Source organism: Drosophila mojavensis, unplaced genomic scaffold (assembly GCF_018153725.1).
Source record: "Drosophila mojavensis isolate 15081-1352.22 unplaced genomic scaffold, ASM1815372v1 contig_72, whole genome shotgun sequence".
NCBI lineage: Eukaryota > Metazoa > Arthropoda > Insecta > Diptera > Drosophilidae > Drosophila > Drosophila mojavensis.
Window position 1 is genome coordinate 3,400,408 of NW_025318897.1, and position 18,978 is coordinate 3,419,385.

General features: G+C 37.8%; 2 protein-coding genes and 1 long non-coding RNA gene across 20 annotated transcripts in view; 2 read left to right on the top strand and 1 right to left on the bottom strand.

Annotated features, from left to right (window-relative positions):
- The first annotated feature begins 9,779 nt into the window (after positions 1-9,779).
- LOC116804602 lies at positions 9,780-10,730 on the top strand. Its single transcript, XR_004364604.2, has 2 exons — positions 9,780-10,448; positions 10,520-10,730. It is a non-coding gene; the product is annotated as an uncharacterized LOC116804602 (long non-coding RNA).
- Positions 10,731-10,861: 131 nt separating this feature from the next.
- The window catches only part of LOC6585875 (glutamine-dependent NAD(+) synthetase), a 45,793-nt gene continuing 37,676 nt past the window's right edge, over positions 10,862-18,978 (top strand). Inside the window, exon 1 of the mRNA XM_002011463.4 lies at positions 10,862-10,945. The gene's annotated coding sequence lies outside the window, so the exon portion shown is untranslated. The remainder of the gene's footprint in view (positions 10,946-18,978) is intronic.
- Positions 11,119-18,978, bottom strand: part of LOC6585874 (cytosolic carboxypeptidase Nna1) — a 78,530-nt gene continuing 70,670 nt past the window's right edge. For 10 of the 18 annotated variants that reach the window (XM_032732951.2, XM_032732950.2, XM_032732943.2 and 7 more), the window contains 12 exons: positions 18,844-18,976; positions 18,649-18,786; positions 18,311-18,591; positions 18,099-18,258; positions 17,885-18,043; positions 17,646-17,813; positions 16,858-16,973; positions 14,067-14,202; positions 13,508-13,990; positions 12,757-13,268; positions 12,322-12,699; positions 11,119-12,263 (listed from right to left, as the gene is read on the bottom strand). In XM_032732951.2, coding sequence (XP_032588842.1) covers positions 11,549-12,263; positions 12,322-12,699; positions 12,757-13,268; positions 13,508-13,990; positions 14,067-14,202; positions 16,858-16,973; positions 17,646-17,813; positions 17,885-18,043; positions 18,099-18,258; positions 18,311-18,591; positions 18,649-18,786; positions 18,844-18,976 — 3,379 coding nt within the window. In that variant the 3' untranslated portion in view covers positions 11,119-11,548. Of the gene's footprint in view, positions 12,264-12,321; positions 12,700-12,756; positions 13,269-13,507; positions 13,991-14,066; positions 14,203-16,857; positions 16,974-17,645; positions 17,814-17,884; positions 18,044-18,098; positions 18,259-18,310; positions 18,592-18,648; positions 18,787-18,843; positions 18,977-18,978 lie in introns of those variants that run through there. The other 8 variants (XM_032732949.2, XM_032732948.2, XM_015160852.3 and 5 more) reach the window with 8 other exon arrangements.

Here is an 18,978-nt window from a genome sequence, read left to right on the forward strand (position 1 = left end):
CTTGTCGTATGCGCTTCATAACTTAACTAATTGTTGGTGCCATTATTACGTTTCGCTTTCCAACTTTTGCGCGCCAATGTTGCTTATAGCGATGCAATTTTTTGAGCAAATCATCGATTGCCTCGATTATTCAAAACCCATTTTGCGATACAATTAAATCGTGAATTGAAACAAAATAATCGATTATTGTGTATCAAATGATTAATCGTGCCATCACTAGTTTGATAACATTGATGTTTTTCAATCAAAAACAAACATCGGCAAATTTTTTTTATATATGTATTTAATATTTATATTCTTAACAAAATTAAATTATATATATATTCGATTGAAATTCATTCCTCATTTCATCAATTTGAAACTTAACAAATAAGAAAGCTCTAGTCGAGACTGCTCGACTACGAGATCCCCTGAACCCATGGAGTAATAGCACTAACCAGAGAACACATAGACCGGACAAGTAGTGTAAAGCGTTTTGCACACTTTTTTTTCGGGAGTTATCTCCCAGACACTTCGTATTTTCTCGGCTCCTCACTTTTTCGGTTCGGGCTACGAAAAAATACGAAAGCACAATCATTTCGCTTCATGCGCTCGACCGAGATGGTCGACTGTTGAACAAAAGATCCCTCTGCGCTGAATGTTTCCCTTGCTCTCTCTCTCTCGATGCTCTCTACTCTCTCGAATGTGTATATGTATCAGTGTTGCCAATTTTTGTTGAGCCAAAAAAGCTGTTTTTAGTGGGAAGATACTTTAAAAAAAGCCGAAATTTTGTGAAAAAAAATCGGAAAAAAGCTGATGTTTTTTGCTTTGATTTGATTGATATTTAAATATATTTTTAACAACTTATAATCATGGCATCATTTCTTCAAGCACCGCAAGCCGTATCTGTGAAGTTTTATAATATATGTTTCACCAGATGCTTGAAATTGAGTTAAGCATCACAGTATTGATCTGACGAAAAATGTTACCCACTTGGGCATTAGCAAAAAAAACAATGCAAAAGTGGCCAAGTTCCTACATTTCTTATATCCTATCAAACCCTTAGAACACGCTTCTCAACTCAAAACTCTGTAGCGTCTTGAGTAGTTTCCTACTGAATTGGGTGGATGTTCTTATATTGGGGTTCAATACTATCAATGGTCTCCAAAAATATTTATGCATGAAAAGGAATCGACATTTTTTACTATTTGAAAATTTGTCGGCAACATAAATTCTATCACACGCTATCAAAAGAGTTGCATACATTTTTTAATCGTTTCGTTTCATTTACATAGAATCAAAAAGTTCGATATTGTTGTTCACAATAGGTTGTTCTGAATTAAATATAAATCATATCCTAGTTTAGTTAGTTCCATATTATTACCGCTTGGTTCGTTCATTGAAAATTGAATTACTGAACTATTTGGTTTTAATTTAACTACAATGAAGAAAACTTCATTCTTCATACGAATTATCCATACAAAATACGAAAATTTCTTCAATAAAAAATAAAAAAGCGGAAATAAAGCAAATTATTCTTTAAAAAATCCAGAATTCCCGCTGTCCGCTGTTTTGGAATTTTTCCCGCAATCGACTTTTCAAAAAAGCCAGATTTGACGGGAAAAAAGCTGATTTGGCAACACTGATATGTATGTATGCATGTGAGCACAAGCAGCAGCTCACGAAAATTGAAATTTCTTCGCAGCAAGAACCCATGCCTTCCCTTCTGTGTGAAGAGTATACCGAACTTTTCAAACCGTTTGTCATGCGTTTTCGTTAGTATTTGTGGGAAGGGTATGAAAGCGTTGGTGCGCATAATGAAAATGTTTTCACGACGAGCATGCACACACACACTGTCCCTTGCTACATGTACTATGAGCATTTGTATGCCTGTGTGTGAAGCTCTGGCTGCCTGTAGCAATTTTGAAGCCCAGCATTTGCATTTGTCGATCTTGTGAAGTGCTCACATACATATGTATATATGTATGTATATACATTTGATTGTGTGTACGCATAGGATGCGATGCTCAAAATTATGGGATATAACTTGTAAAGAATGGTGTGAACGATTTTGGGTGTATCCTCCGACAATTGGTGATTAGTACTTTGTTCAAACAAACAAGGTTGTTGAATTTTAAAGTTTCTTGATTTATTTTCGAAATAAACTGTTCTCTGTCATTTACAAATCTGGACTGAACTAAACTGTACAGAATAATATGCTTATATCTCTACACTAAGCCAGCTTGTCGTCGGCAGAATGCCTACGCATCGAAATTTGATGTTGCAATTTGTTGTTTATAGAACTCTTCACATTGTAGCCACAATGTAAATTTGTTGACTTCTATTGAGAGCGGAACTGCTGGCCGACATCGTCCACACGATAGCCAGTTGCCGACTCAGCTGAAAGGCGAGGCGGCTTCTGGGGTAACATTTTGAGGGGAGCAGAGATGGTAACTCGCGCTTATATTTAAATAGCTGACTAACTAAAGTGACAAGTGCACTTCCCAATACTCTGTGGCACTGTGGCCGGCGAGTAACTCATACACATACACATATGTACGTGTGTGGTATAGTGACTGGCGGGTAACTCGCGCTTATCTTTAAGCACCTAATTTCATTTCAATGATTGTGGGTTTGCCTATCAGGATGCGATTTTCGATCCCTAGCACCCGTTCATATATGTACATACATATACAGGTGTATGCAAGTAAAATAACTTAGTCAGCTATTTAAATAAAAGCGCCTCTTCAATTAAAACCCAAAATCGTTCACACCATTCTATGTTGAGGGAGGCACACGCCAATGTTCATCTCCCAAACATACAAACAAAGATATACACACACGCACATGTAAAGGCACATAGGCATACAAATGCTTCTACAAGTGATATCCCATAATTGTGAGCAGCACATCCCATGCGTACACACAATCAACTGTATATACATACATACATACATATGTATGTATGTGAACACTTCACAAGATCGACCAAATGCAAATGCTGGACTGTAAAATTGCTACAGGCGGCAAGAGCTATGCCTGTGTGCGAAGCTCTTGCCGCCCATAGTACATCATAGTACATGTAGCAAGCGAGAGTGTGTGTGTGCATGCTCATCGCGAAAACATTTTCTTTATGCGCACCAACGCTTTCATACCCTTCCCACAAATAATAACGAAAACGCAAATATTTTGTACGAGCTTGGTAAACGGCTTGAAGAGTTCAGAATACTCTTCTAGCAGTCTAACGCGAAGAAATTTCAATTTTCGTGAGTTGCTGCTTGTGCTCACATGCATACATACAGATACATATTTGAGAAAGCAAGAACAAAAATTGAGCATAGAGGCATCTTTTATTCACATTTGACCATCTCGGTCGAGCGCATGAAGCGAAATGATTGTGCTTTCGTATTTTTTCGTAGCCCGAACCCAAAAAGTGAGGAGCCGAGCAAATACGAAGTGTCTGGGAGATAACTCCCGAAAAAAAGTGTGCAAAACGCTTTACACTACTTGTCCGGTCTATGTGTTCTCTGGTTAGTTGTAATAGCTACATATTTCAATAATTTTTCGCGTCCTTCAGCTTACATAAGAAACACGCACACACACACACGCACACACAGGCATACATACACACACACGCATACACACGCATACACACACACACACACACACACACACACACACACACACACACACACACACACACACACACATATATATACACACACACATATATATACACACACACACATACACATACACACACAAGCATAAACACGCATGGGCGCAGTGTGCGCTTACTATGAGAACTCAATTGTTTAATAACTTTTTTTGTGGACATACGATCTTCATGAAACTTTCAGATTATGATTTTTATCATGAATATACAAGTTAACACGCGCACGGCCGGAGTTGCTGATGGAGCAATTGCACCGGATACCGTTGCGAAAGAATCGCTAACCTGATATCACCACGCTTAAGTGGCCTGATCGTCGATGGGAAGCGTTGACTCAGCGGTCTGCCGGCAGTGGCAGCTATATAAATCCATTTATGTTACTTTAAGCTTTAGTTTTAGATTATTACTCGAGCGATTCAAACGAGTCGAAAATAAAAAATAATCAACAGTAATAACTTCGGCTTTCATTGGCGCCCAACGGCAAATGAACTCACAAGTGTTGCCAAAACAAAAAATATAACTGCTTATTTGTGATCTGTGCGAAGAATCGTAGTGCAGACAAAAAGACAACAAATAAGAAATACATAAAATACAAGTAAGAAGACTCTAGTCGAGACTGCTCGACTAGGAGATACCCTGAACCCTCTAATCTGATATTCTAATCAATCTGCACTTCTTTTCGGCACACATACATACACACGCACGTATTAGAACGCGCTCTGCTAACTCTGCAGTAAGCAGCGACTGCGCTTGTGCTGCGCTGCAGTGTGGGCAACATTATAAGGATTTATTTGTTGAATATTTTAATTTTTAGACGTACAATCTTAATGAAACTTTCAGAACACAATCATAATATTCAAATGTATGTACATTCTAAAGCACAAGTCTCTAGTACTTCAAATACGCCTTTTATAAAGGTGTGGGTGAGGGGGTGGATATAAGGGTGGGGGGTAAATTACAACAAAAATCCAAATTATATAAAATGCATATAAGTCTATATATAAAATTTGCAAGCTCCAGCTCTAAAGGTGTAGGAGGTATAATTAAATAAATAGCTTTCGATAAGGTTTTTGATCAATAATAAATTATCGGGATTAGTTATCGATATTTAAAGAAAAACTTGATATGCGCGTGATATACACGGACCTAGGAAAAAAAATTTCAAGTCTCTAGCTCTTATATCTTCTGAAATCGACGCGTTCATACATACGGACGGACGGACGGACAGACAGACGGACAGGGCCAAATCGACTCAGCTCGTCGCCCTGATCAAGAATATATATACTTTGTGGGGTCTGCCACGCCTCCTTCTGCCTGTTACAAACATTTCAACAAAACCATTATACCCTGATTTCTCATTTTCAATGGGTTCAGGGTATAACAAAAAACAAAACCCAAAATATAAATTTGCTGGAACAAAAAATATATTTGTGATCTGTGGGTCAGTGACCATACCAAGCTGAATACATCGGTCCTCGTCCGAAATATCAAGCAACAAAAACAAACGTCCGAGAGAGTGCAGCGAGGGGACAGAAATAAATACATCGGCCACCAAACAAAAAAAGAACTATTACGCAAAGCCAGGCTGTAAACAAGTAAGAAAGCTATAGTCGAGACTGCTCGACTACGAGATCCCCTGAACCCTTGGAGCAATAGCTATTTCAATAATTTTTCGCGTCTTTCAGCTTACACAAGAAATACGCACACACACACACACACACGCACGCACGCACTCACACACATACACGAGTTCGAGTTGCGTTTTCGTGGAGTACGGCCGATGTCATCGTGATCCATCGTGGACAATAGCTTGATCTGTGTTTTTCCCTGTGAAAGTGGAAAGAACTGTAGACAGCGTGGTTGCGGTGGGCGCGACGCACCCAGCGACGGCAAAAATTATCAAAGACTTACTTCGCGGCGGTCTCGCAGAGTACCCCAGTGATACAAACCGGTGGTGCAAGAGAGGGGGGCAATAGCGTCACTGTTTTTGGCGTCAGGGCTTTCCTCTTTCCCTCGTCATAGCTGGTATGTTACCACTGAAGTACTTGGTCGCCGAAGCCGTGGAGCGGAATTCGCACGCGCCTGCGCGTCTCAATGCTATCAGAGCGAAGAGCATTGTACGATGGCAAAGAAAATGGAATAGCTCAGCTAAAGGGCGGTGGACGCACATGCTCATCACCCCGCATAAACCCGCATGGGCTGCAGTGTGCGCTTACTTAATTGTTTAATAACTTTTTGTGGACATACGATCTTCATGAAACTTTCAGATTATGATTATAACATGGATATGCATGCAAATCAACTCAGCTCGTCGCCCTAATCAAGAATATATATACTTTGTGGGGTCTGCCACGCCTCCTTCTGCCTGTTACATACATTTCAACAAAACCATTATACCCTGATTTCCCATTGAAAATGGGTTCAGGGTATAAAAAAAAACACACACGCACGCACGCACACAAAGGCATACATACACACACACGCATACACACACACACACAGACATACACAAACACATACACACAAGCATAAACACGCATGGGCTGCAGTGTGCGCTTACTATGAGAACTTAATTAATCGCTTCATGCGCTCGATCGAGATGGTCAAATGTTGAACAAAAGATCCCTCTATGCTCAATGTTTCCCTTGCTCTATCTTCCCTTCTGTGTCAAGTGTATACCGAACTTTTCAAACCGTTTGCCAAGCTCCTACAAAATATATGCGTTTTCGTTATTATTTGTGGGAAGGGTATGAAAGCGGTGGTGCTCATTAGAGCTGGAGAACCATCGATAGAGACGGTACTCGATGGTTTTCCCAACGATGGTTCAAACCATCGATACTATCGATGGTTCCATCGAAAATTTTTGTTGTATTAAGCGGTCAAAATGGGACCAAACTTCCGCTGTCGGGCACAATTCCCTCTTGGGTCAAGGCGAGGCCTATCATAACCTCTGCTGACTACGGGTACAGCTTCCGGAATACTCTTCAGTGAAGAGTCTTCACTCAGAAGTAGTGCTGCAAAACCATCGATGGACCGTCCATCGATTTTGTTTGAGTCCGATGGATTAAAACATCGATAGTATCGATGGTTCCATCAAAAATAGCTCCATCATAAAAAAATTATTGAAAATTCATAGCAAAAAAATCAACTTTATAAACATTTATACTTAGTAAGTTCAAAACAATTCATGATTTTTCGTCTTAATTCATAAAAATAATATTTGTATTCCAGTTAATCACAAAACAGTCTATCCTAAAAATAAACTTTGGTTCATATTTATCTTATAACTAAAAAACAAAAAGTTCGACTGTAATGAACAAGTCTTAAAATTTAACTTAAAATTAAAAAACAAAGCTTAACTATCTTTCACAAAAGTCTTGAGCTTAAAACTGAAATTAATTATCATGAGATCCATTATGTGCACGCTTTAAATGCTCTTGCATAATTGATGTGTTCCCGCTCGTTTTATATTGCTGCCCACACAACAGGCATTTCACAAGGCATTTCACAGTTTTTTTCTTGGCATTTTTCAAAAAACTTCCATACTTGAGATTTCTCAAATTTCTTTCGGTTATTCGGAGGCGCAATATTTTTAGTGTGTACCGTAACAGCACTAACCAGAGAACACATAGACCGGACAAGTAGTGTAAAGCGTTTTGCACACTTTTTTTCGGGAGTTATCTCCCAGACACTTCGTATTTGCTCGGCTCTTCACTTTTTGGGCTCGAGCTACGAAAACATACGAAAGCACAATCATTTCGCTTCATGCGCTCGACCGAGATGGTCGACTGTTGAACAAAGGATCCCTCTGCGCTGAATGTTTCCCTTGCTCTCTCTCTCTCACGATGCTCTCTGCTCTCTCAAATATGTGTATGTATGTATGCATGTGAGCACAAGCAGCGCTCACAAATTGAAATTTCTTCGCAGCGAGAGCCCATGCCTACCCTTATGTGTGAAGAGTATACCGAACTTTTCAAACCGTTTGCCATGCGTTTTCGTTATTATTTGTGGGAAGGGTATGAAAGCGTTGGTGCGCATAATGAAAATGTTTTCGCGACGAGCATGCACACACACACTGTCCCTTGCTACATGTACTATGTACTGCATGTGAGCACAAGTAGGCTAACGAAAATTGAAATTTCTTCGCAGCGAGAACCCATGCCTACCCTTATGTGTGAAGAGTATACCTAACTTTTCAAACCGTTTGCCTTGCGTTTTCGATATTATTTGTGGGAAGGGTATGAAAGCGTTGGTGCGCATAATGAAAATGTGTTCGCGACGAGCATGCACACACACACTTACAGTATGCTACATGTACTATGAGCATTTGTATGCCTGTGTGCGAAGCTCTTGCTGCCTGTAGCAATTTTAAATCCCAGCATTTGCATTTGGTCGATCTTGTGAAGTGCTCACATACATATGTATGTATGTATGTATATACATTTGATTGTGTGTACGCATGGGAGGCGCTGCTCACAATTTTGGGATATAACTTGTAGAAGCACTTGTATGCCTGTGTGCCTTTACATGTGCGTGTGTGTATGTGTTTGTATGTATGCATGGGAGATGAACATTGGCGTGTGCCTCCCTCAACTTAGAATGGTGTGAACGATTTTGGGCTTTGATTGAAGAGGCGCGCTTATGTTTAAGTACCTGTTTTGATTCAATGATCGTGGGTTTACCTATCAGAATGAATGTTTTTTAAAAATGTGGTACCTGATTAATTCCAATGGGCAAAATGGGATGTGTTTTTTTTAACCCTTGCACTTGTGCATACATATGTAGGTCAATTTGACACCTTTTTAAAAAGATGAATACGTAAATAGGTCAAATTGATCATTTTTACAAAAATTTGAGCAAACGGTTTGAAAAGTTCGGTATACTCTTCACACATAAGGGTAGGCATGGGCTCTCGCTGCGAAGAAATTTCAATTTGTGAGCGCTGCTTGTGCTCACATGCATACATACATATACATATTTGAGAGAGCAGAGAGCATCGTGAGAGAGAGAGAGAGCAAGGGAAACATTCAGCGCAGAGGGATCCTTTGTTCAACAGTCGACCATCTCGGTCGAGCGCATGAAGCGAAATGATTGTGCTTTCGTATGTTTTCGTAGCTCGAACCCAAAAAGTGAAGAGCCGAGCAAATACGAAGTGTCTGGGAGATAACTCCCGAAAAAAAGTGTGCAAAACGCTTTACACTACTTGTCCGGTCAATGTGTTCTCTGGTTAGTGGTAACAGCAAATGAAGATTCCTTATTGGCGTCTGCAGGCGAAGAAGCACTTTTATCTAAAATCCAAAACAATTAGAAAAAACGTGTTTGCTATTAAGCACTTTTATCTAAAATCCAAAACAATTAGAAAAAACGTGTTTGCTATTAATGGGATCAAAAAATTTTCCATTTTCCGTGGAGGAACCGCCAACAATTAAATAATGTGGTAAATAGGTATCTATGTGCTATATGTTAAAAAATAAATCAAATTGTTTGTGTAAAATAGATTCTAATTTTAATAATAATTTGAGTATCAACGTATGAACTTACTTGTGGCTTGGCGTCTGTAGCGATCTATCGACATCGAGAAAATTCCATCGATCTATCTAACAAAGGAAAGTCCATCGATACTATCGATATTTCCATCGATGGATTTGCAGCACTACTCAGAAGGGAAGACATGGGTTCTTGCTGCGAAGAAATTTCAATTTTCGTGAGCTGCTGCTTGTGCTCACAATGTGAGCCTCACATGCATACATACATATACACATTTGAGAGAGCAGAGAGTTCTCTGGTCAGTGTCTATGGTTAGTGGTGATAACCAGGGATGCCATGTCAAAATTTGAAAATTACGTAGCCAGGCTCCAAAATCTACGTGTTTTTTCATAGCACAATGTTGCTGAAATACGTAGATCTACGTACATTTTTTAAGCAATACAAAAAAATGAATAAACCATTAAATTTGTAAATTAACTGTATTTTACTTCGTTGTTATTAATTTCATTGTTCAAATTATACATATTCATTTATGTACATGTTTTACAAAAATTTATACATGTTTCGATTAAAATATTTTAGGTGTTTGTCAGAAGGCTCTAAGTTTTCCTTTAATCCACTTTTGGTGTGAAGCAAGCCTTTTAAAGTGTCCGTGTCTAATTTGTTTGTTATTTGTCTTAATTAAATTAATTTCTGAAAATAAACGCTCAACATTAGCACTGCTATGTGGCAAAATAAGCTAATTTTGGGTTAACTCCGTCAAGATGGGAAACATGTGGGTTGAACTTCCCTTGTTTGCGTTTGAAACATAACGCCTGGTGATAAGATACATATGTATATCATATATCGCTTGAATTGAATAGCCCTCGTTTATACAATTTGATGGTATTGTCATCTTTAGAGGGCAAACTTAGAAAACGTTTTGATTACTTTTGCATCATATTCAGTGTTGCCGTTTTGGCCTATTTTCGGCCAGATCTGACTTATTTTCAAGTGCGATTGCGGAAAAATGTTTGGAATCGCGGATATCGGAAATCTGGCTTATTTATGAATCGAATCAGATATTTTTATTTTTAGATATTAGTTACCGATTAATAGACAAATTAACAAGCTGGCAACAATTAAAGGCTCACATCACTAGTTCTGCAATTCTTCACTCTTTAACATATAGTGAATAAATAGATTGGCTGTTGCGACTCGCATACATTTGTTATCTTTGTGGAATGCCGAAGTCAATTAGCCAAGTCAATTTAATTAAAAATTAAATTAGAAATAGGATGAGCATTGATACGTTAAACTCAACAATAAGGTAAAGACTCAAAGAATTACAGTCTCATTAAAACAGAAACTAATATTTTTAAATTTTACATCCAAATTAAGCCGACATAACAGATGTTGTTTTGATTACATAGTTTTTCCCAACCGCCTAAAATCGATCGAAAGCAAAGAACATTTAAATTATGAGCCCAAAGAGACTGTCGAATATCTAGAAGAAGATTTATTATCAATGTAAGAATTTAAGTGAATGTAATGTTGAAATTTCTATTATTATCGTTGTATTTTTCATGAATATGAAATGTTTCTTACAATATTTGTACGTGTATTGTCTATTACGATATATAAAATCAATTTTAAAATATTAGCTTATTTTTCAGCTAATTGTGTCTGGGATTTAGCTTATTTTGGCTTATATTTTGTCCAAATTCAGCTGGTTTTTATCGGGGAAAAACGGCAACACTGATTATATTCAAGCGGGCTTTATTCGAGGAACATTGATACACGAATTTAGTTCGATACTAAGGAAAGGTATGTGTTTTGTTTCTTATACACTGATTACAGAAGTATTCGTTTGTTTGTTTGCATTCATTGAAATGTAACCTCTAATCGCTTGTGTATTTAAGTTAGCTACCTGGATTTAGTGTCGATTTTTGTTAGTGGCTAAAGCAGTGCTTCAGAGATGCTACGAACAACATAGTACATATGCGTTGTTAGTTAATAACATGAATTTTTATTGGGAATTTTTATAGAAATGACGTCCTAAAATTTAACTCCTGATTATAAGTACTATATATATATAATATATATATATATATGTATATATATATATATTGTATATGTATATATATACAAGTGAATATTCAAATATATGTACATTATACGCAATGCCTACACTTTGGGGTAGTATAGTACCCCATAAATTTTGCTACATCAATGCGCTCACATTTTGCTAATTGGTTATTTTCCTTACTGCCATTGTGGCGCATTATTTCTATAACTAATTCAACTAAAATTTGGCTTAATAATAAATTCGCATACAAGTACATGAAAGAGTTTGATAAAGGAAACTGTCGAGGAGGGCGTCGAGGGATGTCCGGGATATTAGTGTTTCGGCTTAATTACTGATAGATTTTATTTAGCTGATGTAGAGGCATCATTCGCAAGCGTGCGGGACTTCCGTTTTTTCAACTTTGTCTTAACCTTGCGTACCAGGTTGACCGTGTCTAGGGATATTCCTGCCACTTGTTTATTTTCGATGCGGCATTGAAACATGTTTTGAGTATCAGAGGCGAGACTGTTGCTGCTATTCTTTATGGGCAGACCACCAGTATGGGGAAAACGTTTTGAAACATTAACACCCCCTGCATGACTGCCCAATGATTGTTGGACCGCTGTTACGACTATGCCACCAGTCTTAAACTTACTAGTAATGCGTCCACCAGGGTTTTGAATGCCACTGACAGAGGCGTTTTGTATGCTTTCTGATCCGCTGCCTGATTGAGTTTTTAAAATTAGCCTTTGCATCTGAGTAATTTGATGTTGCTGTAGATTACCAGTGGCAGAACCTCCAGTACTGGTATGCGTTCGTGAAAAACGTGTTACAAACTGCGTCGTATCAGCAAGTTTAATGATACTTGTCTTGCGTTTCCCCTTCCCAGTTACTCCGGACACGTTTGAATGGGCATCATTTCCGCCGGTTGTTCGGATGATTTTTTTTGGTTTGCGACCGCGTATAAAGATCTGCGGATTCTCTAGTTTAGTAGTCGTTCCGCCCAAAAGGCGCGTGTTTGACGGCTGTGCTTTTTTATGGCTTTGCTGCCACAATAACAGCTTTTCTGAACAGGCGCTACAAATGATAAATTTATAAATCTCCTACGAATTTTTTTTTTTTTTTTCAAACTTACTTAAATAAATCCACCTGCTCCAATTTGCGGGATCTACGTGGCGCACCTACATAAGCAGGTGGTAAGGTTGCTGAACCTGTTTTTGATTCTGCTGCCGATATCAATGGTTCCTTGTTGCTAGCGGCGGTATACATGCTTCGAGCTTGTGACCCTTCAGCGCTTCGAAGAGCTGCAGTAGCTGCTGCCGTTGCCATCACGGTAGCCATGTGAGCATGTGCCTGGGATTGGCCTTTGTACCAACCCAGTGGTCGAACGTCAGAGTCACCGTGAGCTCCCGCCCAAATTTTTTTTTTAATGGATAGTTTTACATGTAGGTCCTCAGCGTGGTTTGAATGGCCATGTCTTTGCAGATTTAGTGGGATGAAATTGTTTGGTATACTGCGGACGTAAGGAGAGGACTAGAAAATGATATGTACTAATCGGCTCAAAACTTACCGCCTCGGTGGACTCTTCTGAATCTTTGGGTCTGGCTTTGATTCGTTCATGAAGAAACTAGGTTTAGCACGGCCGCTATCTTGGTTGAGATTGTGCCAGGAATACGTGCGTCGAGCGCCAGTACCGCTTGTCTGGGCTTGCATCTGAGCTTGTTGCTCGGGTGCTGTGCTAGGTATCAGTTTGTATACTTCCAATTTTTTAACCCCACCTGGACCGCAGTTTTTGGAGGGTGCTGTCACGATTAATTCTGGCGGCATATGAGCGGGTTTGGGCTTTTGTACTACCAAGTCTCCAATTTCTTCAATATATCGCCGCTGCAACTCACTCTGCAGTAGAGTGTGACGAAGTGGTGCTACTGCCCCAAATGTGACGTTACCTGTTGGGAAAAGTTCTTCATCATCTGTGGAAAAATGTAAATCAGAGCCCGGATCGGTGGTAGGTAAATCGAGTGCCGTTCTAATCACTTCGCCACGCTTCTTAAGCGGCTTGTTTCGGATACGCTGTCGGCGGTTCTAAAACAAACGAAAAAATGTATAATTAGAATACGGTATATTGTAGAAGGGTATTTCAATTTTTGATGTGATGGCATGGCGCTTAAATGAGTTAAATATTTCTATGTTAATTTATCGTTTTGTATTTATTCTACAAATTTAGCAACTGGTTATGTGAAAATAGAAAGTAGAAGTGTTTCGCCAGGCCACAGAAATATTTCTTGTACTTATAGTGTATAGTTCACAGCTCTTGAATGTACCTTTTTGCGGCGAAAAATGAAAATGCGTCGGTTAGCCAGCCAAAGTCGCAAGTTCCGGTCAATACGCATTTTTCGGTTAGTTGCTTTAGTTTTGCATTTTTCTGTAGGCATGTGCTTCTTTTTTTTGTTACGCTTACGAGTTGACTGTTTACCAGTCTGATTTATTTCGTTACTTGCATCGGTCAATAAGTCTGACGACTGAGACCCATTGCTTTCGGAGCTTTCAGAGTCAGGCGACTGGCGTGCGGTTTTGACTGTTATCTGGGGGCTTTCGCTGCTTATCAATCTCTCACTGGCATTGCCATTTGGTGAACTTGGTCCACCCCCACCACCAGTAGCACGCTTTGAACCAACCGCCTTGCAACCCAATTTATGGCGGCGGCGCTTAAGACGCGCAAGAGCCTTGAACTTTCGTTGTAGAACCGGCGAAAAGTATATTTGATCCAAAACATGCATCACCTTATGCATTCGTCGGACTCGAAACTGTTGGTGGTGAGTGAATATAATCGTGATGTGCTCAATGTGCTTTGAAAGGAAACAATTTTACATCCAAAATTACCTTGCGAATCTCATGCATAATCTCAGGTGAACTCGGTGGCGCTCGAATAGGCGCACAGCAAGGACCTTCAAGATCAGACGCTGTAATCGAATGTTTGCCTTCATTGTCAGAGCTAGAGCTGCAGTTACCTTCGTCACTAAGGCAGAATATAATAAAGGAAAAAAGTTTTAATTTTATACATCTGTAAAAATAAACAAGTAAGAAGGCTCTAGTCGAGACTGCTCGACTAGGAGATACCCTGAACCCTCTAAGCTGATATTCTAATCATTCTGCACTTCTTTTATGCACACATACATACACATGCATCCACACGCACGCATAAGCCTGCGCTATGCTAACTGCGCAGTAAGCAGCGACTGCGCTTGGGCTGCGCTGCAGTGTGGGCAATATTATGAGAATTTATTTGTTGAATAATTTCTTTTGTAAACATACGATCTCATTGAAACTTCGAGCATAATCATATGGTGAATATGTGTGTACATTCCAAAGCACAAGTCTCTAGTACTTGAAATGTGCTTTTTACAAATTAGGGGCGAAGGGGGCGTGGTATCCAAAATCTGTAAATTACAAAATCTTTGTATCCATTAACTTTATATACAACGCAAATTTGAATACTCCAGTTCTAAAAGTGTTCAAGTTAGGCATAAAAAACAAAATCAATTTTTCGATTATTCTCGATAAAAAAGTTATCAGATGAGTTATCGAAAAAATAAAGCAAACTCGTACGGCGTATGGCATACACGAGTATGCATGCCAAATTTCAGCTCTTTAGCTCGTATAACTTCTGAGACCGACGCACTCATACGGACGGACGGACGGACGGACAGGGCTATATCAACTCAGCTCGTCCTGCTGATCAAGAATATATATACTTTATGGGGTCTGCGATGACTCCTTCTGCCCGTTACATACTTTTTCACAAAACCATTATACCCTGATTTCCCATTTTCAATGGGTTCAGGGTATAAAAACGTGTTTTTCAATTCGGATTCACAAGCATGTCTTTAAAAAGAGCGCAAAAGGCGCCAATCAGTACTATATCCACGGAATTATCATTGATTTCAAGTAACAAAAGTTTTTATCTTAGATCCAAATTTTTTTTCAAGTATATGTCGATCTTCATCAAGTCAAGTAATTTCATCGCAACTTAATGAATATTTATACAAATATTTATTTAAAAATATATAAACTTTCCTTAAGTTTCAATGAAATCTCTATCTATCTCTATCTTTAAAAAATGGTATCTTTATAAAATACATAATATCAAAAGATAACTATTATTACGTCAATTTACGAAACGAGTAATGCTATTTCGTACTAATTAAATGATATTTGTAATCCTACCTTTAAAACTGCAACGGTATATGTATTTACTTCATATGAAGGCTAATTGCTTTTCGTTCAGCCAGAATTGAAACAAGTAAGAAAGCTCTAGTCGAGACTGCTCGACTATGAGATCCCTTCAACCCTTCGAGCAACTAATATTTCAATAATTCGCACATGCACACACATACGCACTATCTTCATGAAACTTTCAGATTATAATTATAACATGCATGTATTTGCCAAAGCACAAGTCCCTTGTATTTGAAATACACCTTTTACACATATGTGGGTAAGGGGGTGATATAGGGGTGGAGGGTAAATACAAACATCGAAATTGTATAAAATGCATCTAAATATATATTCAAAATTTGGAGACTCAAGCTTTAAAAATGTAGGAGATATAATTTTATAACTGATTTTCGATAATGTTTTTAATCGATAACTAAATAACAAGTCGAGTTATCGATTTATGGAGAAAAACTCGATATCCGCGCTATATATACAGACATTTAAAATTTGAAGTCTCTAACTCATATATTTTCTGAGATCGACGCGTTCATACATACGGACAGACGGACGGACAGACAGGACTAAATCAACTCAGCTTGTCGTCCAGGTCATATATGTATATACTTTGTGGGGTCTGCCACGCCTCCTTCTGCCTGTTGCATACATTTCAACAATACCATTATACCGCGATTTCCCATTTTCAATGAGTTCAGGGTATAACAAATAAAAAAGCTGTAGTCGGGATTTTATAAAATGATATCTCCTATATCTTTAAAGCTAGAGTCTCCAAATTTTAAATATATATTCAGATGATTTTTATACAACTTCGATTTTTGTTATATTTTGGATACTGGCTCCAAACTCCCCTGAAGGTCAGATGCCAGTGTAGCTAGTTGTGAATGATTTGGCATTTTAAAAATATGTCAAATATGGAATAGAATATGGTTATCATATGCTGAATTTTCAATCGACGTTAATAAATTAAGAAAATGTTTTGCAAACAAAATGTTTTCAAACTTATTCTACATTGTAATTGAAGTGCTAGAATTCGCAACAGTTAGTTTTATTTGCTAGATGGCGATGCAGCAGTAAACCTATTTCTCTATTGAGAGCTCTCCATTATTGTTCATTATGTTTTACTTTTATAAAAATAATTATTATTAAGCCTTGATTGTATTAATTAAAATGGTTGATTAGTTAGCACTAGGACTTTTGAAGCAGTTTATAGATACCATAGTGGTATTTTTGGTGAGCATTCACGACAAGAATTTATAATATGTACAGGTAAATACATACCTTTAGTGTAAATATTTTAGAATAATTATTTTACATTGTATAAGTAAATAAGTTTTTATTTCATTTATTTCAGGGTAGTATCTAATCGAGCACTATTGACTAGAGTTTTTTACATTCTTTTTATTTGATAAAAAATTTAGATTAAGGAAACGAAACCTACCTGGAATAATCGGAAAGTGGTATATTCAATGGCTCATCAGCGCTTGAGCCTTCACGCATCAGTCTTTCGATTATTTTAGAGCGGAGTCTTTCCTGTTGTTTGAGTAAATTTAAAATCTATTGTAAATGTTAATGCATTAGGATTAGTGAAAAATCATGATAAATGCAAAATGAAAATCTTTAAGACAGTATGCATAGAGTATAAATTTAAAAGTGAATGGTTTCGATTTTGTTGTAAAGCTGGTTGAATATAATTATATATAGCATCTAACTGTAATAATCGTTTTATTAAGATAACAAAAAATAGTACATTGTGCAAGGTAATTTGCAATCTACTGCTACAAGTTCTACAATAAAAATCGTAATTTATATATACTTATGTGCCACTTGGTGCTGTGTGCTTATAATGAATTATATATATATATATATATATATATATATATATATATATATATATATATATATATATAACGGCGATTAGCGATAGATAGCATTCAAATTCATAACTGTGGCAACATGACATCACATATTTTCATGATTCGATGGTACAAGCCACCGCTTTTAAAGCATTATCATATTAACTTTTTTTTAAATATATTGTTGAGTAATCAGCGGAACAGCAGCAGAGACAACAATACAAAATTTACATGTATTAAACCATTTAGAAAAAGCGGTTTACGGCTGTATGCTTAGGGATGTGTATATACGTGTAATGAATTAATTACATTCCTAGGAGACGTTTCTCTCCACAGAACGTTTAACGCTTAATTTTTCAGTTATAATACATCCCTGATCGGCCATTTTTTGTAATTTCAATGCTTTCTGTTCGCGTTTCTCGCGTTTTCTTATCTTTTTGATTTGCTTAAATAATTTAGCATGTCGCTTTACTTTGTTCGGATTTTCATCACAATAGTCCAATAAAGTTTCACAAAACGCTCGTCCCATGTGCTCATAATCCTATAAATTTGATAATAACTATTAAATTTCTACGTACGTATGTAGAATTGAATGACCGATATATATTTTACCTGAATGTTGAAATGTGTGCCTTTACGTGACCCCAGTGAAGAGCCGCCAAAAGATGCTTCAATAGTATAGCTGTTCGTAATGCCCAGCATCCAAACAACAATGCGTCCTGTACCTTCCTTGCTCCGTTGTATTTTAAACTTACAGCTCTCAAATGAGAACTGAAAAATATTTGTTTTAAAGAGAAAGGACGTCAACTGAAAACATTGGACATACTCGATCGGCGCTGTTTTTGTGTAGCATTAACGGAAAAACTTGCTCAGTAAGCCGCTTTTCAGGATTACGCTTGTTTTCGCAGCCATAAATAAATATGTTATGCTTGCGTGAATGAGCGTGCATATCACAGTACATGGCCACTCCACATTCTTCTATCAGTCTAAGGATGGGATGAACTAAATATCAGAATTTTTTGAGGGTTAGCTAGCTACCTTCTTATCATCGCTTTTGTATACCAAATAGATGGATAAGTTTCTCTAATAACAGTTCGATACTGACGATTTAAGTCCTTCCCAGTTAGCGAGTTCCGAGTGTTGCCAACTATTACACCATCTGGATTTAGCATCGGTACTAGTTTAAATATAAATTTGTGACGTAGACGCTTTGCTACTGTAGAATCTCCTGTTATGAAATCCATCAGACCCTTCATCATCCATGATGATGGCGTCTCGCTGGGATGCACGCGTGCCGATACAACGATCGATTTTTTGCGCTACTTTTAAAATACATATTAACTATTTAGCCAGCTTAGCTATCTATAACCGTTTACCCGCATTGTATCGTCATTATTAGATGGTGCAGTAACAGTCAGATAATACACATTATTGCCTGCTAACGTCCGGCAGAGCAGTCGCAGCTTACAAAATTTTGATTTTACAGGGTGACGCTGTATTTCCATCAAATAATCCTACAAGGAATTTTATGTTGATTGTTTATACTGCAGCACATACTATTTGTTACATACCTGCAAGTCACTGTATGTGTACGGGTAGCTATGCGCAAAGAATACTGTATCATTATCATGCTCAAACTCAATAGTAAAAGTCAGGGTGTAGCTCGAATTATCCTCGTCCTCTTCATTTGTATTATTGTTGCTTCT